Genomic DNA, 27,235 nt, shown 5'->3' with positions numbered 1-27,235 from the left:
GATTCCCGAGCAGATGGCAGTGGCACCTCTGTGTTGGCTTCCCGAGCTGGGAGCGCCCTGCAGGGAGACACGGCGTGTCCTCCACCCCGGGGCACAGCTGGGGCGCCCTCGCCGTGATGGGCATCACCCCATAGCTGCCTCCCCCACGGGAGCACCTTCACCTGGGCACGCCAGCACCTCACAGGCGGGCTCTGGGAAAAGCCACAGATCACTGATTTTAGGAAAGTAAAGATTGGGCTGGTGTGCAGAGCTCAATCTGCAGGAGTCCCTGTTGCACAGTCAATGGCACATGCACGTCTGTAACGGCAGGGTGACCTGCAAAGGGGGTTCTTAAGGCAGAAAGGGATGTCACAGAGCTGTCACACACCCCTGGGGGTGGCACTGACACCCTGGCAGTGCTGCTGCTGTCACTGCAGCTCACAAGGGCTCCTGCCCCACGAGCCAGGGCTGCGCTGCTCAGCCCCTCCGAGCCCACCTCCACAGGCTCACCTGCTGGTTTAACCCTGCCTAAAAACACCTGAGGATAAACCTTGACGCAAGAGCACAGTTTCAGGTTTGGAGAACAGCTCCTGACAGCTGGAAGAGACTTGGAAAGGCGCCAGTTACCCGACACTGGATGCTATAGGTAGAACTGAGCAGGGCTCTGGAAATAATGCAGGCAAACCCTGCCGGGCCCAGACGTGGTCCCCACCTGCTCCACAACACACTCCGGATTTCACAGACACGGTGTTTGCACAAATACACCTCACTGTAAGCAAAGTCAGGGAATTCACAGCCAGGAAAGCCTGGGAAGACCCAAAACAGAGATCCAAGGTGCACAAAATTCCTCTCAGTAACGTGACTGAACTGCCCATGTGTGAAACCTCAGGTACCAGGGGAAGCTGTGACCTTGAGAAACAGCCCTAGGATACATTTTCATCTCCATATCCACTTCCCTCTGCCTGCCAACACCTGTCCAGGCCTTCAGGCTGGGGTTTGGGAGGTGGCTGGGAGATGGTTTTGTTATTTTAAGGTTATATACGTGTGGCAAGTGTTAAGGATGAGTAGCAGCATCATTCCCATTGGATTAGCCTCACACTGCTCGTACAGGCAGCTGCAGGGATGCTCCCGAGACCCAGACCCACCCCAGCACCTCACGCCGAGGCTGCCACTCCAAAACCCCAAGGACAGCTGTGAAGAGGAGCCTTTCAGAGCTCTAAAGCACGTTTGTTTTCATGCCAAATGCCTCAGCTTGGGAGTCAACCACCCACCAAAATAAAACTCTGTCCCAAATATTCACAGAAGCAAAATTTCGCTGCCAGCAGCTGCGAGCACCAGCCCCGTTTGAAGCCCACACAGGTGGGACTCGCAGGCCGGGGCGAGCTGTGAGCAGGAGCAGCCCCCAGCTGGGCTGGCTACAACAGCAACCAGATAACGCCTGGGTAATCCAGCCGAATTTCCCGGGGGGACATCCCGAACCCCTGAGGAGCCTCTCCAGAATCCCAGCATTATCAGAACAAAGAATTGTGGTCGTAGTAACCCGGCTACTGCAACATATTTGGTTAAAAAGCCTCATATTTTTTTTCCCCCAGCAACACAACTAAGCCATTCAAGTCCTCGCCGGCTGCGCAGTTCCAGCCGCGGAGCAGCCCTCGCCCAGCCCGTTCGCCAGGCAAACACATGTTTTGGTGCTAAGTACATCAAAAACAAACTCCCCTCGGCCTTTTTCGGGGGATTTAGCTGAAGTCCTGGGCGCTTATCTCTGCTAACGAGACCCGACCGGCTTAAAGGCACCGACTAGTTGCTGGGTTGATTAAAAAAATGACTAAGCTGCTTCCCGGTGCCGCGGGGATGCTGCCCGCAGGGGATGCGGGGCCGGTCCCGGCGGGCGGACGCGGAGCGCGGACCCCCTCAGCCCCCCGGCAGCGCCACACTCACCTTGACACTGGAAGCCCTGCTTGCCGAAGCCCCTGCGGAGAGAGAGGCGGAGTGAGACACCGGCCCCGGCCCCGACCCTGCCCGGAGCCGCCGGCCGGAGGGGAGCGGGCACCGGGGGGACCGGGATGGGATGCGGGGGATGAGGGGAGCCGGGACAGGAGGAGAGGGGGGGGCCCGGAGGATGGCGAGATGAGCCCCAGGAGGGATGTCCCGGCGGGCCGGTGTCCCGGAGCGGCTGCGGCGGTCCGGGGGAAGGCTCACCAGATGAAGTCGGTGCAGTGGCTGCAGAAGGTGGGCTGCTTGAAGAACCGCGCCGTGAACTTGTGGTTCTTCACCTCGTGCACGTTCTTCTGCCGCAGGGCGCCCTTGCGGGCGAAGCGCACCGGGCCCTCCTCGCCCTCGGGGGCCGGCGCTGCCGCCGGCGGCTCGGCCATGCTGCGGGGGGCTGCGGGCCCGGCCCGGCCCGCTCCGGTGCCGCTGCTCCGGCGGGGCTGCCGCTGCTCGGGCTGCGCTGCCGGGGCCGCGCTCGGGGCCGCTGCCCGCAGCTGGCGGGAGGCTCCGACACCGCCCGCCGGGCCACGCCCCCTCATTTACATGCGGCACCGCCCCGCCCTCATCTGCATCGCCGGCCACGCCCCCGGCGTCTCGCGGCACCGCAAGCCCCGCCCCCCGCGCGCCTCCACACGGCCGCGCCCCCCTCGATTTGCATGTTGATTTGCATGGGGCCCTGTCCCGCCCTTCATTTGCATAGAGCAGCTGCATCCCGCGGGGATGTGCGGGGACCACCGGGCACGGGCAGGGATGGACATCGGGAATGGGCAGGGATGGACACTGGGAATGGACAAGGATGGACACTGGGCACGGGCAGGGATGGACATCAGGAATGGGCAGGGATGGACACAAGGAATGGGCAGGGATGGACACTGGGAATGGGCAGGGATAGGCATCAGGAATGGGCAGGGATGGACATCAGGAATGGGCAGGGATGGACACTGGGAATGGGCAGGGATGGACACAAGGAATGGGCAGAGATGGACACTGGGAATGGGCAGGGATGGACACTGGACACAAGCAGGGATGGACAGTGGGCTCGGGCAGGGATGGACACAAGGAATGGGCAGCGATGGACACCGGACACAGGCAGGGATGGACACTGGGCACGGGCAGGGATGGACACTGGGAATGGGCAGGGATGGACACCGGACACAGGCAGGGATGGACACTGGGCACGGGCAGAGACAGACCCCGGCCAGCAGCCCATGTGAGGTGGGGCTCTGGGCAGAGCTGGCAGTGACACTGCTGGGTCCTCGTGAGTCCCAGACTTCCCACTGTTAAGACCACAATCTTTTTTTTTTTCTACCCTGATTTTCTGCAGAACACGAGTCGAGTCCAGAGGGGATCCAGGCAGGAGCTCAGGCACAGCAGCTGTGCCAGGCTGGGCGCTGGGGTGGCCGTGCCTGGGGCAGCAGCAGCGTGGCCACGAGTGGCCCACGCAAGGCCAACACGCCCAGGGCTCGCACACAGACACAGGGGCACAAACCAGCAGCTCTGTGGGCCTCTGGGAATGATTTTTGGAATTTGCAGTTGGAATAATGATCTTCTTTTACCAACCCACTGCGAGCACCTCAGCTGGCTGGCACAGAGGAGTTTTCCAACCACATCCAGCTTTCATCTCTCACTCCCTGACAGCACCCACGGACACGGAAAATCAGATCCATCAGCCTCCTCCTCTGACATCCAGGTCTCCCTGGGCCCGCCTCGTGCTGCATTGTCCTGCTCTGGGTGCTGAGGAGATGAGAATTCAAATCAAAACATGAGACAACTCCAAGTGAAACGTAAACATATTTCCACAAACAAGTCTTTCTAAATTCTCATTTCTGGGATTTAATTTTGGATCTGCATCCACGTGATCCTTCCCCTTTTGAGGCCCGGGACCATCCCTGCTCCGCTGTGATCCAACCCTCCATCCTACATGCTCTTTCTCTGAAGAAAGCCCCGCTCACTCCATGGAATTAAACACCCAGGAGGCTTTCCCGAAATAGGCCCAGGGCTGTTATTATGCAGCTGCTTGAAAAGGTTCACTGCAGTAATAAAACAGGGCTGACCTGTCCTGCTGATGTCACCCTCCCAGGAACAGCAGGCTGGTTCCATCTCTCAGCACCGTCTGATTTTCCTGCTAAGAAGGAGAAATCAATTGCAGCCGTCCCTGCTCGTGCTGTGCCAGGCTGGGGGGGGATGAGGGAACGTCCCCGGGTTTGTGGGGGCCACACGTGGGGCTTTCTGTGCCCAGCAGCACCGGCCACGCGGCGGGTCCCCCCTGCCCCGGGAGCCCCGCTCAGTGCGGGCTCACACAGGGAGCTGTGAAGCAGAAATAACTCCTCCTGCTCAGAAAGGAACGGAGCAATAATGGGAATAATTACAGGGCATTTTGGCTCCTTCCCTCTGCACTGTTTGAGGGGAGAGGGGTGTTCCCCTCAGCGCTGCTGCACTGCCCATGGAGCCACACCGGGCTGAATTCTGCTCATTTCAACTGTAAACTCTGGGCTTTGCCTGTTTCTGCCTTGTTGTTTTTTACTGTATGTTCCCATTTTCCAAGGACAGCCCCCATAACTGCTGCATGTGGAATTCAGAGAATATGTCTTTCATTTCCCCCTACGAGTGTTGATAATCATGATAATCATGCTCAAACTTCTGTCGCTGCTGGGCCACGCTACAGAAGTACAAAAGCCAGGTACAGTTCTTGCTCTCAGGGGATTGCTTTCTTCTTTCCTTAGTTTACGTAATTCTACTTAATTTTACTTTTTTCATTATTTAGTGCACTCTGAGTCACGTCATATTAAAGGCAGGATCTACATGGCCATGTTAATTTTCACAAAAGCTGAGGATCCAGATCCCCCCAGCACTTTGAGATGCCGGGATGAACATCCCAGCAGCTCCTTCCTCTGAGGAAACTGTTATATTTATTAATGCAGTCGCCCAGGTGTGCAGAGGGACTCACACACAAAAAACAACCCTGGGCGGCCGCTCTCGGGGGAGCACAGTGGTGGAGCAGAGGGGAAATCAGCCCAGTTCATTCCTGTTCCCATGAAAGTCTGGCTTCTAATGTTGTTTTCCCCTCCACCAGTTCCTGCTGCAGAGAAGGCACCAAAAGCCACCCAGCGCTGCGGGAGGAGGTGTCTCAGTGCCTGCCACGGGGATCTCCATGGAGCTGCCAAGCCCGAGCTCCGCTGCCGCGGCTCCGCGGCCTCCCCGGCTGCCGGGGCACAGCAAGGCAGCCTCCCCTGGAGCCGTGATTCACATCCTCAGGAAGGGACCTCATCCTCCCGCTCCTCATCCTCCCCCCGGGCAGCCGAGGAGCTGCTCTGGGAAGGGGGAGCTCGGAGCGGCCACAGGACTCGTGCTGGGAAATGTGGGAGCGGCGAGCCCGGCGTGAGCTGCGGGGTCGGGCCCGGCGTGAGTTCCGGGGTCGGGAACACGAACCTTCCCAGGAAAATCCCGCAGCCCAAACTCCGCGGCTCTGGGGCCAGGAGCCCGGGAACACGAACCTTCCCAGGAAAATCCCGCAGCCCAAACACCGCGGCTCAGGGGCTCGGGTCACACCGCGGGACGCGCTGTGCTGGACAGCTCCAGCCCTCACCCCACCCCACACCACAGCCAGCCCCAAATCCCGACAGAGTCACGATCCCCAAAGCCAAAGCTCTGCCCCACGCGTGCGGGAGCCCCTGGGTGTGCGGGAGCTGCGGTCCTGGAGCAGCAGCTCCCGTGGGAGCACCCTGCCGGCGCTGCAGCCTCCAGCCCGCGCTGCTGCGGGGATGCTGCTGCCCTGCTGTCCACACCGGCCTCCTCTGAAGAGTCAAAAAAAGCTGGAGAACACATTTCTCTCTTTTTTTTAATCTCTTTTTTCTTCGGGACCCAAATCCGCCACAGGAAACAGGTGGAGGAAAAGTCCAGCTCTAATTAGATATAAAGGTGCCTGAGCAGCACTCGGCAGCCTCCACATCCGTTTGTCCTCTTGCCCTCACCCAGCATGCCAGGAGGGATCCTGGAGCAGGGACAGGGATCTTGGAACAGGGATCCTGGAGCAGGGACAGGGATCCTGGAACAGGGACAGGGATCCTGGAGCAAGGACAGGGATCTTCTTAGGCAGAAAATCCCGGTCCCTCCAAACTCTGGAGGATCTTGTCGCTGCTCACAGCAGTTGGTTCTTCAGCCCCCGCTCAGAGGCTGCTCGGGGGGTCCCCGGGGGCAGCACAGCCGCGGTCAAAGCCCACGGGACAAAGGGCCCGGGGGCAGAACCGCAGCTGGAGCCGCAGCTGGAGCCGCAGGCTGGGGCATCCCCGGTGGGGCAGCGCTGGGGAGGGGGGACTGCCCCGGGTTCCGTGGGGACACTGGGGACGGGCGGGGTGACAGGCACCCCCCGCAGCGGGGTGGCATCAGCTGCTCTGGTTTTTCCCTTTCTGCTTTCACAGTTTTCGCGTGTTCCACGTCCTCCGTGCAGCGAGGATGGAGCGGGGAGAGAGATGCTGCGTTCATGTGAGGAGAGACCCAGCTCCCCACGCACCGGCGGCAGGAGATCCTTCACAGCCGCCGCTGGGCGAGAAAAAGCCCAAATGTTGGTGGTGCCTGAGCTTACATAAAGCTCCGGAGTGGCCGCAGCGAGGGGACAGTCGCAGGGACACGGGGACAGCCGCAGGGACACGGGGACAGCCGCAGGGACACGGGGACAGCCGCAGGGACACGGCCACAGCGCCGCCCGGCTGGAACAGCCCCTGCTCCCGTCCTGGATGTGAAAATCCATCATTTCCTTTGCCTCCTCCCGCCTTCTCCAGCAGCCTCGCCGTGCCCGGCAGTGCGGATGTGGAATGTCTGGCTGCTCCGGGATGCAGGGATGTGACGGGCAGGACTCGGGCAGGGCTGTCGCTGAGGACATCAGGACACTGCCGGCGGTGACGGGGCTGCCGGGGGCACAGAGCACCTCTGCCCACCGGCAGGAAGGCAAACACGGGGGGCAGAGACACCCAGGGGTGTTGGGCAGAGAGGAGGAAAGCCGGGCAAAGCAAACACGGAACTGCCGTCCCTGAGGGTGCCCTGAGCGCAGGGGGTGCAGCAGCTGGCAGGGAGCTGGCACACGCTGAGGGGCTGCAGGAAGGAGTTAAACAGCGCTCCCTCCATCCCCCCGCCCGTCCCCAGGCTCGCGGCTTGCCCGGGACCCCCAGGGTGCAGGGGTGGCCTGGGGGTGCAGTTCCCAGGCTGTGAGGGGCGGCAGGGCCGTGCCAGAGGAGTGAAACCTTCCCGGCTCAGCGCTGCCGCGCCTGGTGCTGGGGGTTTGTGTAAATAAATCCTCATTCCTCAGAGCCAAGGGCATTCCTCCATCCCTCCTCGCGGCAGGGCGTGCCGCAGGTGCATCAATGGGATGAGGAGCCGGCGCTGCTCCCTGCCCGGGGCTGCACACCCGCTGCTCCCTGCAGGGAGGGGCGCGGCCGCCGCACCTGCCCAAAGCTGCTCCGACCCCTGAGCACGGCAGGCTCAGGCGCTCCCGGTGCTCGCATGGCTCGGCACATGCCAAACATGCTTAGGCTATTTAAATATTTCATATTCCTGGCTGCTGGCTTGAAGGGAGAACAAATTAATTCTGTTTTATGTACCCAGAAACGGCCCACATCAAACCGCCTTCCTGCACAGTTGGTTAAGCAAAGTTTGTGGTGAAATCCTTGGGGTGTTGTTGCTTGGTTCCCAAACCATCTGATCGATAATTGGCTTCCATGTCCTATAACTCTACGGGAAGTTGTGATTATTCCTTGCTGTTGATCCAACTTTTTGATTTCCCCCTGTGCTCCACACTGGGTTAGTGCACGACGAGGCAGGGTGGTGGCAGTGCCACTCTGCCCCTGCCACCTCCACACCTCTCACCAGGGTGCACAGGGGAGCTTCGGGCTTGGGACAGCCAGGCAACAGCACAAAGAGTCAAGGACAGCATTAAATTTTTATGCTGGATTAAAAAGCAAGAGTCAAAGTCAACAGCAACAAGACCGAGCTGTTGTTGAGTGATGGGGTCGAGCTGGTGCAAGATGAAGAGAAAGCTCCAGGGACACCTCAGTGCCCCTTCCAGGGCCTGTGGGATTTCCAGGAGAGCTGGAGACGTGGAGGGACAGACACAGGGAATGGCTCCCACTGCCAGAGGGCAGGGATGGATGGGATATTGGGAAGGAATTCCTGACTGGCAGGGTGGGCAGGCCCTGGCACAGGGTGCCCAGAGCAGCTGTGGCTGCCCCTGGATCCCTGGAATTGTCCGAGGCCAGGTTGGACACTGGGGCTTGCAGCAGCCTGGTGGCACAGCCCAGCTCTGGAGGCAGAGCCAAGGGGAAGCAGGAGAAAAGCAGAGCCACCAAGCCTCTGCTGTCCCCGGGCGGGCTGCAGCACCTGCCCCCTCCGGGCTGCACGATAATTCTGCTTGTGCCATGGCCAACTCCAGCTGCTCTACCCCGGGAGCTGAATTTCTCTGCAGCTTCCTTCTCCCGAGGGATGGCTGGTTTTATACCCATCATTCATCACATTGCTCAGAAAAAATCATCTCATAATGAATTCTTCACCCAGCCCTTCCAGGAGCCTCATTTAAATAACAACGAGGCTCATTAACGGCGCAGGGCTGATCCCTGCACAATGATTTCTTCATTAAGCTTTGCCTGGGAGGGTTTTCCTCCCAGCCGAGCCAGTAATCCCTTCCCTCACAGCCGCTCTCTGCTGCTCCGCACTCACGGAGCCCATCGGGTCCAGCTCTGGGGCAGGGATGTGCCGGGGTGCTCGTTTCTTCGGGAGCCCTGGGATACGGAAATCCCAGATGGATGTTCCTGCGATGCCTTTGGCCTTTGGCCACCCCCAGCTTATCCAGCCTGGCCGGGAGCCTGCCCTGGGTGCTTAAATCCCTGCGCGCAGATGCTGCGCAGCAAATCGGGGCTCGCTGGGTTTGTGCCCCTCTGCTCCCCCTCCCCAGCCCGGCCGCCCCGGTCACTTCCCAGCACAAAGGGGGCTGGGATGGAGCGCAGCCCCCGGGAGCGCCGGGCGGGGCTCGCTGTTTCTCACCGCCTTTATCTCGTGTTATTTTCCACTGCAGATTATTCCGGCTGGAGGGTGAGCGGGCAGGCGGGAGCTGCGGGCCGGGAGTGCCAGAGTCCTGCCTCGCTGTCCCCTGGTGCCCCCCTGGTCACCCTCCCCGGTGCCACAGCGCATCGTGTCCCTTCATCTCCTCCCTTCTGCTCCTCACCGGGAGGAAAAACTGTGAAAAAAACACTGCAGGCAGAGGATAACCTACCTGTCGTGAATTTCCAGAAATATTTTGAAAAAGTTTCATTAAAAAAAAAAAAAAAAAAAAAGGAAGTCCTCCTGAAATACTTGGGGCTTCACCAGTTTAGGAACCAAAATAATTTTGGAATGGAAAACATGTATGTGCATGAGGCTTTCCCTCGTCTCTGATGAAATGGCTCGGGTTGGTTTTGCAGCCCTGCCTCGGCTGCTCCTGGGTTCGTTGGCCCCGGGGGCACCCCCGGGGCAGCAGGTGGGCGGACGCCGTGTCCCCGCTCCCCTGGCGGTGTCCCCGGGCTGCCACGGTCCTGCCGCAGCGCCTCGCCCCGGCACAGGGGTGGGGAGCCCGGCGCTGGCCGAGTGGGAATTTTCTGCAGCAAATCCCAGCAGGTTGTTTTACTCCACGAGCCGCGAGGTTTATTTATCCCTCCCTCACTCTTGCTCATCTGTGTTTGTCAGCCAGATCGCACCGGTTGCCATCTGCAGGAAGCTGTAAATTGTTTTCTGGCTTTTCCCTCTCGGCTGCAGCTCCTGCAGCTCCTTCCTGCTCCTGGTGGAGCCGGGGATCCGCAGCACCGGGAGCGGGCAGTGCCCGACCCCGCCCGTGCTGCGGTCCTGCGGGGGCACACAGCCCCCGAGGAGCTCCTGTGTCCGTGGGGTTTTCCCGTGATGGTGTCCGTGGGGTTTTCCTTGGCCATCAGGCCGTGGCCACCCCCTGTCTGTGCCCGGCCCGGGGCTGCTGAGCCGTGCCCAGGTTGTGCCCTGTCACCCGGGGGTCGCGCTGGCGCTGCCACACGGCAGGGGCTCGGAGCCCACCGCCTCCCCTGCTCTCCCTCTCTGCTCCTTCTCCCAGTCTCCCCATGAAACCCAGTTGCTCCTGCACCCCCAGGACAACCCGCGAGATGTCACCTGGGCTCCCCTGGCGTCCTCCCTGCTCCAGGAGCAAGGAGGGTGAATTCTCCGTAATCCCAAATTTTCCTGGATCGCATCCATCGCGTCCTGCGTGCCCCTTTATTAACGAACATTCGGATGCCAAGGGCCATCCTGCTTTTCCCCCCTCACCACCCCTGCTCACTCATGATGGAATTCCCTCCCCTGAAGGACTCGCTGGCCTGGCAGCAGGTGCTCGAATGTAATTAAAGCCCGCTGCTCTTTCCGCTGGAATAGGAGCGCCCCAGGGGAATTCCCTGCCCGTGGGGGCCCCCAGTCCCTGGGATCCCGCACCCGTGGGACCCCCGCCCGTGTCCGGGGTGGCCCCGGGCAGCCGCGCTCCCTCCGCTCCGCCCGGCTCGGGATGTCACCGTTCCCATGGCAACGGGAGGGCTGGAAAAAAAAAAAAAAAAAAAAAAACAAAACCCAAAAAAAGGAAGAAAGGAGCTGAGGGATGAGCTCGGAATCGGAGGGGGGGGTGGGAGAAGAGCAGCCCTGGAGGGTTCAGTACCCAGAGGCCACCCCCGCCCACAGGGACATCCCGGGGACGCTCAGGGTGCGTGAAGCACGGCGGGGACTTAACGCGGACCCTGCGGCCACCGGCCCGGGCGGGAGGGGCCCGGGACCCCGTCAGACCGGCAGCACCGCTGCTGGGGCAGGGGACAGCCACCTCCCCGGCACCGCACGGCGCCAGCCGCGCCACCCGCTGCGGGACCCATGGGCGGGGTGAGCGGGGGCAGCTCAGCATCCCCGCACAGCCCCCCCGGGCCTCCTTTCGGCCGGGCCTGCTGGTCCCGCTGGGCACCGCGGTCACACGGGAGCAGAGGCAGCGCCGAGGTGCCAACTCCGCCTCCACCAGCAGCCCGAGGATTCCTCCATCAGCCCCGCGCGTCTCCGTGCAGTGTTGATCATTCGGATGGAGCATTTGTTTTAATTTCCCAAATGAGGAAGCAATCTTGTAAATATTGTGCAGTAATTAAAATGGCTATTTATTGTGCAGCATTCTGGCTGCTGCCAGCACGGAACACGATTAGCATTCCCCTTCCGAGCCCTCCTCCCGCCGGCCCGCGGCCCCAGACGGCCCCGGCGCTGGCACAGCCGTGCCACGGAGCTGCCCGCACCTGCGGCCCCGCTGCTCGCTGCTGGCAAACTGCGGGAGCCCGACACCCTCCCGAGGCTGAGGAACGCGGCCAGGAGCGGCAGCAGCGCGGGCTGTCGCTGAGGATCACCGCGGTGACCCCGGACTGCCGCTCTCACCACATTTGCATGAGCACCAACGAGTTCTCTGAGGCTTTCCCTGCCGTGGTTTCTGTCTGTTATTTCTTCTCCACAAACATTCAAAGTGGCAAAAGCTGAAAAAAAAAAAAAAAAATAACACTTGCAAATAAATGTCTGTGCAAATCCATTCTAAAAGTCCTTTAAAATGTAAATCCTCCAGCTCGAGCAGCGCTGGGCACTGGAATCCTTCGGTGCTGGGGGAAGCCAGGCTGGATGTCAGCAGGGAGGAGGGGGGGTCTGCTCCCCCTCCACTGGGGGGAATGGGGCCCCAGGGATCCGGGGGTCCCCAGGGGACACCTCCGTGCCAGCCCCTCTCCAGGGAGGGTGGCCGATACCAATGGGAGGAAATGAAAGATCAATGGAGTGAGTAGAGGGAGAAGTGGGGTGGAACGGGTTGCGAGGGGGAGAAAAACCCTCTTCCCACATTTCCCTGCCACCAGCCTGGCTCCAGGGCCCTTCCCGCTCTGCCCAGGGAGCGGCAGGTGGCACCGATCGGCCTGGCCCGCAGCACTGAGCTGGGAATGTCCCCACCGCCCCCAGGACACCGCCAGACACCTGGGGAGGCTCCTCAGGGACACAGCCTGGTGGGGCTGCCCCGGCCCGGGGCTTGGACCTGGGGGAGCACAGCGGGCATGGAGCTGGGGGGCACGGGGCACTGCTGGGGGCACGGGGCACTGCTGGGGACACGGGGCACTGCTGGGGGCACGGGGCAGTGCTGGGGGCACGGGGCACTGCTGGGGGCACGGGGCAGTGCTGGGGGCACGGGGCACTGCTGGGGGCACGGGGCACTGCTGGGGGCACGGGGCAGTGCTGGGGGACACTGGACAGTGCTGGGGACACGGGGCACTGCTGGGGACACGGGGCACTGCTGGGGGCATGGGGCACTGCGGGGGGACACGGGGCACTGTTGGAGGACACGGGGCAGTGCTGGGGGACACGGGGCACTGCTGGGGACACTGGACAGTGGTGGGGACATGGGGCACTGCTGGGGGCACGGGGCACTGTTGGAGGACACTGGGCAGTGCTGGGGGACATGGGGCACTGCTGGGGACACGGGGCATTGCTGGGGACATGGGGCACTGCTGGGGACACGGGGCAGTGCTGGGGGACACGGGGCAGTGCTGGGGACACGGGGCACTGCTGGGGAGCACAGCGGGCACTGCTGGGGACACTGGGCAGTGCTGGGGGACACGGGGCAGTGCTGGGGACACAGGGCAGTGCTGGGGACACAGGGCACTGCTGGGGACACTGGGCAGTGCTGGGGGACACGGGGCAGTGCTGGGGACACAGGGCACTGCTGGGGACACTGGACAGTGCTGGGGACACGGGGCACTGCTGGGCACACGGGGCACTGCTGGGGACACTGGACAGTGCCGGGGGACACAGGGCATTGCTGGGGACACGGGGCACTGCTGGGGACATGGGGCACTGCAGGGGACACGGGGCACTGCTGGGGACATGGGGCACTGCTGGGGACACGGGGCACTGCTGGGGGCACGGGGCACTGCTGGGGACACTGGACAGTGCTGGGGGACACGGGGCAGTGCTGGGGGACATGGGGCACTGCTGGGGGCACCGGGCAGTGCTGGGGGACACGGGGCAGTGCTGGGGGACACGGGGCACTGCTGGGGACATGGGGCATTGCTGGGCACACGGGGCACTGCTGGGGACACGGGGCACTGCTGGGGACACGGGGCACTGCTGGGGACACTGGGCAGTGCTGGGGACATGGGGCACTGCTGGGGGACACGGGGCACTGCTGGGGACACTGGGCAGTGCTGGGGACATGGGGCACTGCTGGGGGACACGGGGCACTGCTGGGGACACGGGGCAGTGCTGGGGGACACGGGGCACTGCTGGGGACACGGGGCACTGCTGGGGGACTCAGGGCAGTGCTGAGGGGTTTGGCACGGGAGCAAGGGCCGTGGCACAGCAGCGAGGGACGTATCACGGCGTTGAGGGCCATGGCACATCACCGGGGGAGGTGGCACAGTGGCGGGGGATGCTGCCCAGCCCCGGGGCCCAGGCCAGCCCCGCGGGCACAGCCGGGCCCGGGCGGGCGGGAGCCCATCCCCAGCCCGCGGCGCAGCGGCCGCCGCCGGCGCGGCTGCCGAAGCTTCCCCAGAATTCCATCCCCACTCCCACTCCTCCATCGCCCCGCTCCCAGCTCCTACATGCAGATGCCAGCTCACGCGCAGAGCTGGCTCCGCGCGTCATCGCCCACCTCCGCTGTCCCCCATGCCGTGCCCACGCTGCCACCCGGCCCCGCCCGGCCCGAGGAGCACCCTCGGGAGCCCCCACGGCACCGGCACCGGGCGCGGGCCGGGAGCTGCCAGGGCTGGCACAGGCACCAGAGATGGGAGCTCGGGGTTCGCCCTCTGCAGCCACGGCGGGTCTGCCCGATGGGCAAAAGGAGCTGAGAGGATTCATTCACCCCTTTCTTTTCAGGCTGAGATTTCTCCAGCTGCAGAAAACCTTTGGAGCCGAGCAACAGGAGAGTTCCCAGATGCCCTCATGGGGCACGTTCTGAAAGGGTTCATCCGTCCTGCCCCCGCCAGACACGCTCCTGGCACCCCTCAGTGTGCTGCCTTTGCCCAGGGGCTGCTATTTTAGCACCAGGCTTTGGGGGAGCACACTGCCTCCAATCCTGCTGAAGGGAGGATTAGGAAGGGAAAACACTGGGAGCCGATCCTTTCCCTGACTGTGGGTGAGGGCTGGTGAGCAGCAGCACTGGGAAGAGCTGGGTGTTCTTCTGCAACACGCTGATTGTTTTCCCTGTGTTCCCAAAGTGCTGGCACCAGGCACAGCTGGTGGCACCTGGGCCAGCATGTGCCTGGTGTCTGCGCAGCCTTTGGCACCTCTCCCAAGTGCCCTGAGCTCATCCCAGCTTTCCAGCACGCTGGGGCTGAGTGTCGGTGCCTCTCCAGCCCCTCGTCTCAGCAATGACCACCCCGTGGCAGCAGGATCCTCACCCACCCCGTGTCCGAGCACCATCTCCACCCCTATGGGAGCCTTTCCATCCCAACAGGCGCCAAGAACCTGGAAAACCCCAGGCAACATCCCAGCAGATCCATGTGCTGATAAAAACACGGTGCAGACCCATGTCCAGGCCTGATGCAAATTTAATTGAATGGGAATGAGATGTATTTTATGTCCTTAAAGCACATTAAGTGCTTGGAAGTTAATTGGTATTTAATTAGCATAAATCAAGCACTTTAATAATACTCAAGGAAAAACAACGTGGTGTTACAGATGCTTTATCAGAAGTCACCCCGACAAATGAAAGATGAATGTGCCCAACACATCAGCACACGAGGCCGTGCACGGGCTGTCCCCTGCTGTCCCCTGCACCCGGGACAGGCAGGGGCACCTCTGCCCTGGAGGCACCTGCAGAGCCCCCTGCCCTGCACCGCCGGGGAGAGGAGCCTTGAAACCGGGGTGCAGCAGGGAGGTGGGGGTGGGATGGATCGGGGATGCAGGAGGGAGCCGGGGTGCGGGATGGGTTTGGGGTGCGGGATGGGTTTGGGGTGCGGGATGCGTTTGGGGTGCGGGATGCGTTTGGGGTGCGGGATGGGTTTGGGGTGCAGGATGGGTTTGGGGTGCGGGATGGGTTTGGGGTGCGGGATGGGTTTGGGGTGCAGGGGCTCCGGGATGCCGGCAGCAGCCGCGGTGCAGGAGGCTGCCCGGTGCAGAGGCAGCCGCAGCCGAGCGCGTTTCCTGCGGGGCCGAGCATCCTCTCGAAAGGGGAAGGTGGGAGCCCGTCACGCCCCAGGGACCCCAGCCCCGCTCCCACCGAGAGCAGGGGCGGGGACGCGCTGGGGTCCCCACAGCACCCGCTCGCTCCCCACGGGCTCCCTTTGGGGAGGAAACAGCGATTCCATGTTTGGTTCGGCATTTTTTTGTGGCGTTGCCATGACAACCGTCCCGGTGACATCTTCATGCTATTTGTCTCCTTCTGGGGGTTGCACCATTTTCCTCGCTGAATGAGCAGCTGCCGGGTTCCCGGCTCACCTGGAGCCCCCGGAGCCTCCCGGGGCTCTCGGCTCCTGCCCAGCCCCGGGAGCTGCCCAGGGAGGGGTGCGCGGCCCCCCCTCACCCCCGAGGGATGCTCCATTCCCGGCCTTCCCTCACTCCAGCATCCCTGCAGCATTGTCCTTCCCTAAAAGCACATCTCTGTGCGTGCCTGTGCCCCTGTGCGGGTCACCTCCCGGCACGGCAAAGTAGAAAACAAGCTGAAAATAGAGAGGTGACATTGGCAGTGCCCTGCCAGCCCTGCGGGGACAGCTGGGAACTGCCCTGGCACAGCTGCGAGAGCCACCAGTGAGGAAGGGAGGGAGGAGGCAGCCGCCTCACCCGGGGGTGTCCACGCCCGCTGCTGCCGGAGGGGGAACAGCCCGAGCCCAGCCCCGGCTCCTGCCCGGCGCGGGGGCGCAGCTCTCCCAGCACGGCCCCTGCCCCGGGCACCTCCGAGCCACGCTGGGGCTGGGGAAGCAACAGGTATTGCCCAAGGTATCACTTCACAAAATCCCGAGTGACTCAGCCCAGGGAACACGGAGGGGGGTCCTGTCTGGCACTGGGGGTGCTCTCAGTGCCACCCGTGTGCCAGTGCAGCCCCCCGGGCGGGGCACGGTCCCCACGAACCCCCCCCAGGGGAGGCTGGAGGCCGCAGGATGAGTCAGGGCAGCGCTGCCGGAGGGGACGGATGCCCGGCTGACGCAGAGCTGCTGCGCTGGCTCCTCTCCCCCTGCCCACACAGCTCCATCCTCCCCTTCCGCTGACTCTCCTGCCTCTGGCGGCGCCCCCTCTCCGAGCAGCCCCCCGCCAGCCCCCCGGCCCGCAGCACTCCTCCCCTGGCAGGGCAGGGATGGCCAGCCCTGGCAGCGGGGTGAGCGCCTCACCCCCGTGTCCCGCTGAGGGGCCGGGGGACAGGACTGTCCCCAGAGCTCCCTCCTGTCCCCCTCTGAGGCAGCTCCCATGGGGCAGGAGCCGCTCGGCATCATCCTGGCGGGTGTGAGTGGGGGCAGTGGTGCCCGCCCAGAGGGCACAGGGCTCCCCGGCTCTGTGGGTGCCCGGGCACAGCTCTGGGGGTCAGACACGGCGCATGGGCGGTGCCAGAGCAGCCTGGCAGAGCCCGGCGCTGTCGGAGGATGCTCCCGGAGGGTTGCTGCCGTGGCAGGGCTGGCAGAGCCTGGTTCCATCCTCCCTCCAGCAGCACGGGGACCGTGGCTGGCCCAGGGGTGCCAGGGAGATGCGAGGGGGGCGGGATGAAGGGGAAGGAGCAGGGGCAGGAGGTTCCACGCCGGCTGGGCTGGGCTGCGCCCGCTGCCCACGGACGGGGCCCTGTGCCCGCTGTCACTTCAGGAGCAGGCGGGTGGCCTGGTCACCCATCAGGAGCCTTTGGGGAGGTAAGAGAGACAGAAATCCGCTCAGCTCAGCGTCTCTGCCGCGGCAAGGACACAACAAGGACGCGGGGACAGCACCGGCCCGAGGCCACACAAGACACGGGTGAGGCAAAGGCACGTGTGGACACAGGCTGGGCCTTTGCTGTCACCCAGTCCTCGTGGGAAGGAAAAGGGAAAGGAGTCTCCAGCCCTCGGACACCCCTCTGGAAAAGCATCTGCTGGAGCCTTGCCCGGTGGAGGAGGCAGCAGCACAGGGCAAAGGGGGGGTCAGCCTGCAGGGCGCCAGGCCCGGGGCCACTGCAGGAGTCACGTACCTGACCAGAGCCCCGACGAGGAGCGCAGCCACCACGGGCCCCACCCAGTACACCCAGTGGTAGTCCCAGCAGTTTGCCACCAGCGCCGGCCCGAAGGCTCGCGCTGGGTTCATGCAGGCTCCGGACACGCCGCCCCTGCAAGGGGAACACCGAGCCCTCACACAGGGCTCACACCCACCCACACACACTGACACAGCTCACACACACTGATACAGCTCACACACACTGATACAGCTCACACACAGCTCACACAGCTCATACACACTGACACAGCTCACACACAGCTCACACAGCTCACACACTGACACAGCTCACACACACTGATACAGCTCACACACAGCTCACACAGCTCATACACACTGATACAGCTCACACCCAGCTCACACACACACTGATACAGCTCACACACACTGATAGAGCTCACACACAGCTCACACAGCTCATACACACTGATACAGCTCACACACACTGATAGAGCTCACACACAGCTCACACAGCTCATACACACTGACACAGCTCATACACACTGATAGAGCTCACACAGCTCACACCCAGCTCACACACAGCTCACACCCAGCTCACACACACCTCACACAGCTCACACACACTGATAGAGCTCACACACACTCACACACACTCACACAGCTCACACACACTGACACAGCTCACACACTGACACAGCTCACACACACTGACACAGCTCACACACAGCTCACACACAGCTCACACACAGCTCACACACACTCACACACACACACACAGCTCACACACGGGAGCGGGGCAGCAGCAATTACAGCTTTAGGGGTAAATATTTGCCGAGGGGTTTGTGCCCTGTGTAAACACGGCCCGGGGTCCTGCCAGAGTGGGTGGGCGCTGCCTTAGCCCAGCGCTCCATTAACATTGCTAATTGCTCGTTATCCTGTCACGGTGGCACCAGCAGCCGAGCCTGGCAGCGCTGCCAGCAGCCGCGGGGACACGAGGGACACAAACCCCGCTGTTTGCTCAGGGCTTCCCACGGCAAACACAGCCCGGGGTTTATCACCCACGGCGGGGGCTCGGGGGGCTGCGCCGGCTGCGGTGCCACGTGCAGGGAGGAGCTGAGGCTGCTCCTGCTCCAGGCTGAGCCCGGGCTGCTCCTGCCCCAGCCCATCAGCTCTCCCAAACTGCCAGAGCGCCCATGGGCTCATCTGATGGCCTTCCTCTGCTTGCCTCCATGTCCCGGGCCACAGGGTCCGTGCTGTGCTGCAGGAGGGCAGGTCCGTCCCATCCCCATCCCATCCCCTCCCATCCCATCCCATCCCATCCCATCCCATCCCATCCCATCCCATCCCATCCCATCCCATCCCATCCCATCCCATCCCGCTCCCCCGGGCGCTGTCTCCTCCCCGGTGCAGAGGTCGGGGTGGGATTTGGGGTGCCCCGATGGAGCTGCCCCCCAGCAGGTCCCTCCTGAGCCCCGCGCGGTGCCAGCAGCCCCCGGAGCGGTGGCCCCGGGTGGCTCCGTCAGTCCCGCGGGGACAGCGGGGACAGCGAGCTCACCCCGCCAGGATGTCGGCGGTGACGGCGAGGCCGATGCAGAGCGGGGCCAGCGGGGTGCTGGTCCTGCCGTTGATGGCTCCCATGCAGACCACCAGGAGCAGGAAGGAGCTCAGGGCAATCTCAGCCGCCAGGACGGCGGGGACCTGCTCGGCAGCCGCGATGCCGCCGAAGGCTCCTCCGCTGGCGTTGCCGAAGCGCTCGCTCGGTGCCACGGCCTGCGGGGAGAGCCGTCGGTGCCCGCCGCGCTCCGGGCTGTGCCCGGTGCCAGCAGATGGGCTCGCCGTCGGGGCAGCGTGGGCGGCGGGCGGCTTAAAGAGGAGCTAAACTGGGCACTTGCGGGAGCACGGGCAGCCCCGAGCGCCTGGCGAGCGCGGAGCCGCTGGAGGAGGCTCCGGGCACCTCCGGGGTAACGGGGCAGGTGCCGCCCCCGGCAGGGTGAGAGCCCGGCTGCCCTGCTGGCCGAAGCACACGGTGCTGGTGGAGCTGGAACGGGCAGCACCGAACCCGAAGGGCCCCCGGGGCGCAGCGCTGGGGGAACGAGCGCGGGGAAACGCCCCGGCTGAGCACGGCAGCGCTGCAGAGGCACCCCGGTCCTGCTGTGCCCCCTTAGATAGAGGGCACAGCAAAGCTCCGGAGAGCAGAGCCCGGCCCCAGAGCCCGCAGCAGGCTGGGGATGCCAGGCCAGCTGCGGCAGGGCAGGGACAGTCCCAGTGCCCAGGGACACCCCCGGGTCCCTACCTTTGCCAGGCCAGCTCCGAGCACCCCTCCGCAGAGCTGGGAGAGCCAGTAGGGGATGAGCATGGTCAGGTGGAGCCCCCCGACCAGCCACACGCCCAGGGACACGGCGGGGTTGAAGTGGCCTCCGCTGCCGAGGAGAGAGGAGCATCAGCGGGGGGGTCACCCAGCGCGGGGCTCCCTCCCGGGCTCTCGCCATGGCCTGGAACCACAGATGCTTTTCCAGTCCTTCCGCGCTGCAGAGCAGCAGGATCCAGCTGTTTCCTCTCCCTGCAAAGCAGCAGCAGCAGGCTGGACACGCAGCCCCCCCTGCAGTGCCAGCCGGGGCGGTTTCAGGGACGGGATTTGGGGCTGTGCCACTGAGGTGCTGCCGGGAGCTGCTGCAGCACTGCCAGGGCAGCAGGGGACTCACAGAGCTGCAGGAACGCAGTGGTGGGGCTGGCACCAGCCTGGCAGGACACACGTCCCCCAGGCAGGCAGGGACCAGAGCAGGGCCCTCAGTGCCAGACCTAAATCCTTCACCTCAAAAAGCACAAGCAAGTCAGACAGAGAGACCCTCTAATTAATCCTGATTACCATGAGACACAGGTTAATGAACAGGTTTCATAACTGATCAGCCTGATAATTGCTGGAGATGAGTCAGAGAGTCTGGGAACAAGAGCCACATCTGACTGCTCAGCCCCCAGGAGAGCGGGGAGCTGCTCAGGGTGGGGCCTTGGTGGGACAGGGCTGCAGTGCCAGCACCCCGGGCTGGGAGGGAGCCTGGGCTGAGGGGAGACCTGGCTGCACACAAACCCCACCTGGGGGAGCAGCCTGGCTGGGGAAGCTCTCCTGAGCAGGGCTCCTCTCCGGCCTCCCTGGGCTCAATCCTTCCCTGGGCAGGCCCTGGCACAGGTGCCCAGAGCAGCTGTGGCTGCCCCTGCATCCCTGGCAGTGCCCAAGGCCGGGCTGGGCAGGGCTTGGAGCAGCCTGGGACAGTGGGAGGTGTCCCTGCCATGGCAGGGGTGGCACTGGGTGGGATTTAAGGTCCTCTCTAATCCAAACCATTTCAGGATTCAGTGTGAACCTTGCTCTGGACTCTGGGGTTTGCCCATGATCCTGGCCAAGCCACCCAGGACAGCCTGGAGAATCCCATCCCTGGGCTGTGTGGAACTGGCACAAGGGAAGGGGATGAAACTCCCCAGCGACTCTTTCAGCATCTTCCTTGGGGATAAATCTATATCTCAGCACCACACAACAGCTTTTTCAATGAGCAGACTTTTTAAATGTTGCTTTTGAGTAATTGAAACCCTTTTTTTTTTTTTTTTTTAAATTTTTAACCTGAAAATACCCAGACGAGGAGCACAGTTGGGTCAAAATGTTTTGCTCTGACATCCTTGTAAAAGGAAGCATCTCAGCTTCACAGAGAATCATAAAACCATGGAATGGTTTGGGCTGGAAGGGCCCTTAAATATCTCCTAGTTCCAACTCCCAGAGGAGAACGCTCCTGTTTCAGCTTGACCATTTTTATTACAAGGAGCTAAAAACCGAAGCACTGCAACGCAAAGCCAGGTGAACAGCCCCAAACCCACGGCGTTACGGGTGCCACCAACGATGCCACCACCCATGCCACCACCCCCGATGGGCCACGCTGCCCACCAGGGGCTCCACGGCGAGGCAGGGGCGCCGAGGGCGCCGGGGCTGGGGCAGGGAAGGGTGGGAGCGTCTCCCCTGCCCTCGTGCAGCCCAGGTGCGGTCGCTGTCCCTTACCTGATGTCCCCCAGCACGGCGACGGTGACGCCCAGGGCCAGCCCGTGTGCCAGGGCGGGCTGCAGCCGGCCCGTGCCCCCCGAGTCGTCCAGCACGGACAGGCAGCCGATGAAGGTGAAGAGGGCAGTGCCCAGCAGCTCGGCCACGCAGGGCTGCGCGTGGCGCTCGTACCAGCGCGGCCGCGGCGCCGAGGGCTTGGCCTCGATGTCCATCACGTCCTGCAGCGGGCGGGGCAGCCCAGGGCACGGCTGGGGATGCTGGAGGCAGAGCCTGGCTGTGCAGGACCCCAGGAGGCTGCCGGGCTCCCCCTGACTGTCTGAGAGGCAGCTCTGGGTGGGAGGCCCTAAATACAGATTGGATTTGCATTGCTAAGGAAAAAAAAAAAAGGGGTCATAAAAGCTGTTGGGCCGGCCCCCAGGGATATCAAAGCTCGTTATCACTGCCAAGCCTTGGTTCAAGGCTTGGGGATTTTTCCCTCGGATTTTTGTTGCTGTTGATGGCGTGGTTTGAGGGGGTTCTGCCAAGATTCAGGATGTGGCTCCTGCCCTGCACACCTGGAGTGTGGCACCTGTGCTCAGCCCTGGGGCCTCTGTGCCTGTTGGAGCCACCAAGGGGCAGCATCCTGGGAAACAGCTGATGCTGCCAGCCCAGAACCCCAGGGTGGTTCAGGTGGGAAGGGAGCTCCAGGGAACTGCACCATCCAGTGCCACCCCCTTCCTGGGCAGGGACACCTTCCATTATCCCCACCCAGCCTGGCCTGGGACACTGCCAGGGAGCCAGGGGCAGCCCCAGCTGCTCTGGGCACCCTGTGCCAGGGCCTGCCCACCCTGTGAGTGAAGACCATCAGCCAAAATTCCTGCAAACCTCAGCCCACATCCTGCACGGGATTCCAAGGCTGGGGGTTCATGCCCCTCTTGCACTGCTCTCAAATAAAGATGTGGGTGAGGGTGCCAAGGGATCCACCAGCCACTGCAAAAGCTGGCATCGATCAAACATTGATTAAACCCTCCCTAAATCCTCCTCATCCCAGCAGGGATCACTGCCTGGAGCAGCAGATTCAGCCAGGGCAGGGGGAACGGGGGGGGACCCGCAGGCACCAGCATCTCACAGGGCACAGCTCCCAGCAGGAGCAGCAGGGGCTCCACTGGGAGGGGTCTGAACCGGGGCTGAAGGAATCCAGACTGGTCTCTGGTGGTGCTGCTGAGGGATCAGGGCAGCACCTACCCAGTGATGGGCACGGTGCCACTGCCCGGCTGATCCCAGCGCAGCTCCCTGGAGCAGCAGGAATGCTCCCAGCAGGCAGGCAGGGATCAGCCCAGCCCTGCAGGGATGGGCCCTGCAGCCTTGAGCAACCTCCTGCAGCCCCAGGCGTGTTTGTGGTGGCTGCCTGAGGACTGGGGTTTAGAGGAACCCTTCAGGTAAGCAGGGTAAAGAACGCCACGCTGGTTTATGGTGTTGTCACAAGGCACTGGGGATGGGAAGGAAATTTCCACTGGTCTGTCCCTGTGGCCACACCACAGACAAGGGTCAGGCAGGAGAATCCCAGTAAAGGCACCTCTAAAGGAGCCCCCATCGGCCCATTTCCCCTCCCAAGAGCTCGCTTCCTACAGCCAAGAGGTCTTGGCATCAGCTTATAGATACCACTGGGATGTGGAGAGTGAGAGCTGGGCCTGCCTGGTCCTTGGGGCCCCCATGAACCCCCTGACCTGTGGGACAGGGAAATGCCTGATTCCACCCTGTCAGCTCACAGGGCACCATCTCCCAGGGCCAGCTTCCAACAGGTCCATGGAACCCATCAGTCACCTCGGCTCCCAGCACGACCAGCCGAGTGTGCCTTTGGGAAGAAACTGAACTTGGGCAGGAGGAATCCAGATTTCATTTATTTCTGGGGTACTTACTATGAGAGATGAATGTAACACATCTCCAGATTTCAGCTGGTCCTTCCTTGCAGCAGCTCCCACGGCGCCGCGCAGGCGCTGCCAGGAGCTGGGCTGTCCCAGAGCCCAGGGCCCAGAGCCCAGAATCCAGACACCAGACCCCAGATCCCAGACCCCAGATCCCAGATCCCAGATCCCAGATCCCAGACCCCAGATCCCAAACCCCAGACCCCAGACCCCAGATCCCAGATCCCAGACCCCAGATTCCAGACCCCAGATCTCAGATCCCAGACCCCAAACCCCAGACTCCAGACCCCAGACCCCAGATCCCAGATCTCAGATCCCAGACCCCAGATCCCAGATCCCAGATCCCAGACCCCAGATCCCAGGCCCCAGATCCCAGGCCCCAGATCCCAAACCCCAGATCCTAAACCCCAGATCCCAAACCCCAGATCCCAGATCTCAGACCCCAGATCCCAGATCCCAGATCCCCAGAGCCACCAGCAGCGTGGGTGACACCAGCACCATTCAGGACACCTCCCTGGCCAGGGAAAAGGCACCCAGGGCGCTGCCCAGGGTGGTGCCACCGTGCCCATGCTCTGCCTCCCACCTCAGTGGTGGCTGCAGAGCACGGCAGGGTCACAGCCCAAACGCAGGATTAACCCCCTGTCCTTGGCTTTTAAACATTTACCACTCTCCAGGGAGCGGGGATGTTTGCCTGAGGCTTGCAGAGGAAACGCTCCACATTCAGGCAACAAAGGCATTAATTATTGCTGAGCACAGGCCTGGCACGGGACAGAACAGAAGCACAGCCTTGAGGGAAGGGTTTCCCTTTGGTGGGAGCTTCAGCCTCAGCACCTGCCTCGTGTTCAGAGGTGCCACCAACACGCAAAGGCCAGAACCCTGCTCTGAGCAGGAGGTGGAATCCCCAGCAGCAAGGTTTGCTCAGTAAGATACACGGAAACTCTGCCCGTGGGAAAAGGCGTGGGGATGAGAACAGATAAATCTGTTCATATCAGCAGACACTTATTTTTGTCCTTGTTTGGGCTTGCACCGATTTGTTAGATAAGTGACAATAGCAACTGTGTCAATTAGTACAGGAAGTGGTGGCACCAAACAAGCCAAGGCTTCCAAGAATGGTTTTTAGGAATCACAGAGAACGTTTCCCTCATCCATCTACCTGGGCAGGAAAGCCAGAACACCCCTATTTTATCCACCCCCTGTGTTTCACTCCTCTCCTCATTTCACCCTGCAGATCTGCCACCTTTCCTTTGCTTTTCCATACAAACCAAAGCACCCAAATGAGGAGGGTCTGTAGAGAAAACCAGATTTGAGGGTTGGATGATCTTTAATGTCCCTTCCAACCCAAACCATTCTGGGGTTTAAACCCAAACCACCCAAAATCCAAAAAGCACTGAAGCAGATGCTAAAGAACATCATCAAGTACTGTTAACACTCAGTTATAGACTCCCAGGCTGGTTTGGGTTGGAAGGGACACTGAAACCCACCCCCACCCTCCCAGGGAATAATCTCATCCTAAAATGGAATCTAAACCTCCTCTCTGCCAGTTTGAATTCTTTCCCCTTTTTCCTGTCACTCCATGCTCTTGAAATGCTTCGAGTGCTCTCTGTGAGTCGGTGCTGGTACATTTTATAGACCAGAATTCCAGCTGGTGTCTATAAAAAAAGTTATTCCAAACTATTCTGGTGCTGCACAACGTGCTGCTGCAAGGAAAGACCCCGGCAAATCCAGCATGGGGGTCAGCTCTTTTAAAGAGCCATAAAGAATCAGGGCAGCTCCTCTGACACTCCTTATCTTCCCTCATTTATCTTGGAGTCCCGGGGATTACACAACCGGGGCTGAAAGAGAACTTGCAGAATGATTTGCAGCTGTGGCACAGGTGAGGTGACCTCTGCCCCTTTACAGAGCCCACGTTGTGTAAGAGTTTTCCTCCCAGTGGCTGCCTCAGTGCAGATGGAAATTTCCAGGGATCCCTAGCGCAGGCTGAGCGTTGCCTGCTGGAGAGCAGGGACGGATTTGTGCCAGTTCTGCAGCCCAGGCTGGTGTTTGAGCTGGGAAAATCACCACCCGGCTAGGATGAAGCCATTCAGACCTTAATTCTGCTATTTCTCATTCTTAATTCTGCTGCTTAGCGTTAAAATCCACCAAGATCCCACAGAAAGGGTGGATGCTCCTGGTCCCACACACCTTCCCTGCAATGACCTGGCCCCTGGCTGTCCTGTCAGCCCACCCACATTTCCATCCTCAATAACCACATTCTCCTGTGCCCCAGCAGCCCTGAAAAGCTGTGTAAACTCGAAATGGGGCGCTGGTAACTCTGCAGAGGGGCTGAAATACCAGGCACTGAGCCAACCACTGCTTTTCATTCAGCTCCTGCAGCTGGGCTAGCCCTGTCAGTTAAATAATTGAACTTCCTGGAAGGCAACTTCTTGTATCCATGTGTGCAGAGCGAGCAGGCGATGCTCAGGGATGGATGATGCAGGTGCAGGGCAGGGCCATCACCCCAAGCAAGGGTCCACAGGCAGACCTGAGCGTGGGCAGGCAGGAGGAGCCCCTGGCTCCTGCTGGAGCAGTGGGGGGCAGGCAGCTCACAGGCAGGGAGCACTGCCTCACTGTGCCAGGGACACGGGGCACAGCCTCCTCTGAGCAAAGCTTCCCAGTGCACTCCCCATCCTGGGGAACCCATCCCGCGCACGGCTCCTCGCCAGCCTCTCTGGGCACAATCCTGCCTTGGGAGGGTGGGCAGGCCCTGGCACAGGTGCCCAGAGCAGCTGGGGCTGCCCCTGCATCCCTGGCAGTGCCCAAGGCCAGGCTGGGCAGGGCTGGGAGCAGCCTGGGGCAGGGGAAGGTGTCCCTGCCATGGCAGGGGTGGCACTGGGTGAGCTTTAGAGGCTCCTTCCAGTCTGAACCATTCTGTGACTCTCAGAGATGAATTCTGTTGCCCCATCAGTAGCAATCTGCCAGGAAAAAGGCCAGGCTGGGGCAGGAGGGAGAGGCAGAGAGCCAGGGCACGTGCAGGGCTCACACATCCCAAGGGAGCAGCAGCAGAAGGCAGAGAACTGGAACCTCTCCTGCCTGGAAAAGCCTCCTGAGCCAGCAGCTTCCCAGCAGAGCAGCGCTGCTGCAGCAGCACCCTGCCCACCCAAACGTTCCCCGGGGAGAGGTGAAGGATTTCTTGATCTATTTCAGTCAGCACAAGCCTGAGCACCGGGCTGCCCACCCTGTCCTCCCCCAGCAGCTGCCAGGGTTGCTTTGATGCCGCTGGAACCCCGGAGCACGAGGTGACCCAATTCCCTCCCCGCTGCTGGCAGCAGCGAGGAGAGACTGGCAGAGCCTGGCAGGAGTGAATCCCCTTCTCCCAGCTGGGTGCTGAGAGCTGGCAGGGGAAAGGCAGGCTGCAGCAGGGCAGGGCCTCCCCTGCCAGGGCAGCGGGGACGCTGCGGGGCCACAGATTACACAGAAACAGGACTGAGAGGCACCAGGACCTGCCTCACGCCAGCACACACGTTATTCCCACACACAAAGGGATGAAATCGTGGCAAGAAAGACACAAAAGGCTGCTGGAGGCCAGGACAGCCCTGCAGTGAGCTGCGCTCCAGGCCTCTCAGATGAAAAATGCACCAGCCCAGGGGGTGTTTCCCAGGGGGGACCAGCTCCAAAGGAACACATTTGGATCTTCCAGGGCAGCCACAATTCCAGCTTGGCTCCCACCCAGAGAGGTGCTGCAGGAGCCTCAGGGAATATGGTCCCAAAGGGGGTCTGGCCAAAATGAAATTGATAGTAGAGATGGGCTGTCATGCAACTCTGCATCCCTCACTGAACTCCCAAGAAATGAGCAGGACAGGGTTGGTGCCTCTGGGCATTAGTGACTGCTCAGGAAGGGCCCTGAAGGAAAGGTCATTTCACAGGATCCCAGAATGGGTTGAAGGGACCTCAAAGCCCACCCAGTGCCACCCCTGCCATGGCAGGGACACCTCCCACTGTGCCAGGCTGCTCCAAGCCCTGTCCAGCCTGGCCTTGGGCACTGCCAGGGATCCAGGGGCAGCCACAGCTGCTCTGGGCCTGCCAGCAATTGCTGAAAAAAAATACTCCTGGTGAGGCACTGGGTGAGAGGAGAAATGCCACTAAATCAGACAGAAACCCGTCATTTCCAGCAAGTAAGATAGGAGACAAA

The 27,235-nt window shown here is 61.9% G+C and overlaps 2 protein-coding genes across 3 annotated transcripts in view; both read right to left on the bottom strand.

Moving 5' to 3' along the window:
* Positions 1-2,397, bottom strand: part of PRKCB (protein kinase C beta) — an 89,035-nt gene extending 86,638 nt beyond the window's left edge. For both annotated transcript variants that reach the window (XR_008439666.1, XM_053992326.1), the window contains exons 1-2: positions 2,179-2,397; positions 1,918-1,949 (exon numbers count right to left, since the gene is read on the bottom strand). Coding sequence is in view for 1 of the 2 variants with exons in the window: in XM_053992326.1 (XP_053848301.1) it covers positions 1,918-1,949; positions 2,179-2,351 (205 nt within the window). In the remaining variant the exon portion in view is untranslated. The remainder of the gene's footprint in view (positions 1-1,917; positions 1,950-2,178) is intronic.
* Positions 2,398-16,776: 14,379 nt separating this feature from the next.
* On the bottom strand, positions 16,777-21,375 carry AQP8 (aquaporin 8). The gene is made up of 5 exons (XM_053992342.1): positions 21,164-21,375; positions 19,418-19,544; positions 18,680-18,894; positions 17,141-17,275; positions 16,777-16,819 (listed from the first exon to the last, which is right to left on the bottom strand). The coding sequence occupies exons 1-5, from the start codon at positions 21,373-21,375 to the stop codon at positions 16,777-16,779; spliced, it is 732 nt and encodes a 243-aa protein (XP_053848317.1).
* Positions 21,376-27,235: the final 5,860 nt, after the last annotated feature.

Source organism: Vidua macroura, chromosome 16 (assembly GCF_024509145.1).
Source record: "Vidua macroura isolate BioBank_ID:100142 chromosome 16, ASM2450914v1, whole genome shotgun sequence".
Taxonomy (NCBI): domain Eukaryota; kingdom Metazoa; phylum Chordata; class Aves; order Passeriformes; family Viduidae; genus Vidua; species Vidua macroura.
This window is presented reverse-complemented; position numbering and strand designations above follow the sequence as displayed.

Excerpts from the sequence above, each read along its gene's own strand:
- AQP8 (XM_053992342.1), bottom strand. The coding sequence starts at position 21,375 with ATGGACATCGAGGCCAAGCCCTCGGCGCCGCGGCCGCGCTGGTACGAG. Across the intron at positions 19,545-21,163 it reads GCCGTGCTGGGGGACATCAG|CGGAGGCCACTTCAACCCCG; the intron begins GTAAGGGACAGC and ends TCTCCTCGGCAG. Across the intron at positions 18,895-19,417 it reads TCGGAGCTGGCCTGGCAAAG|GCCGTGGCACCGAGCGAGCG; the intron begins GTAGGGACCCGG and ends CTCTCCCCGCAG.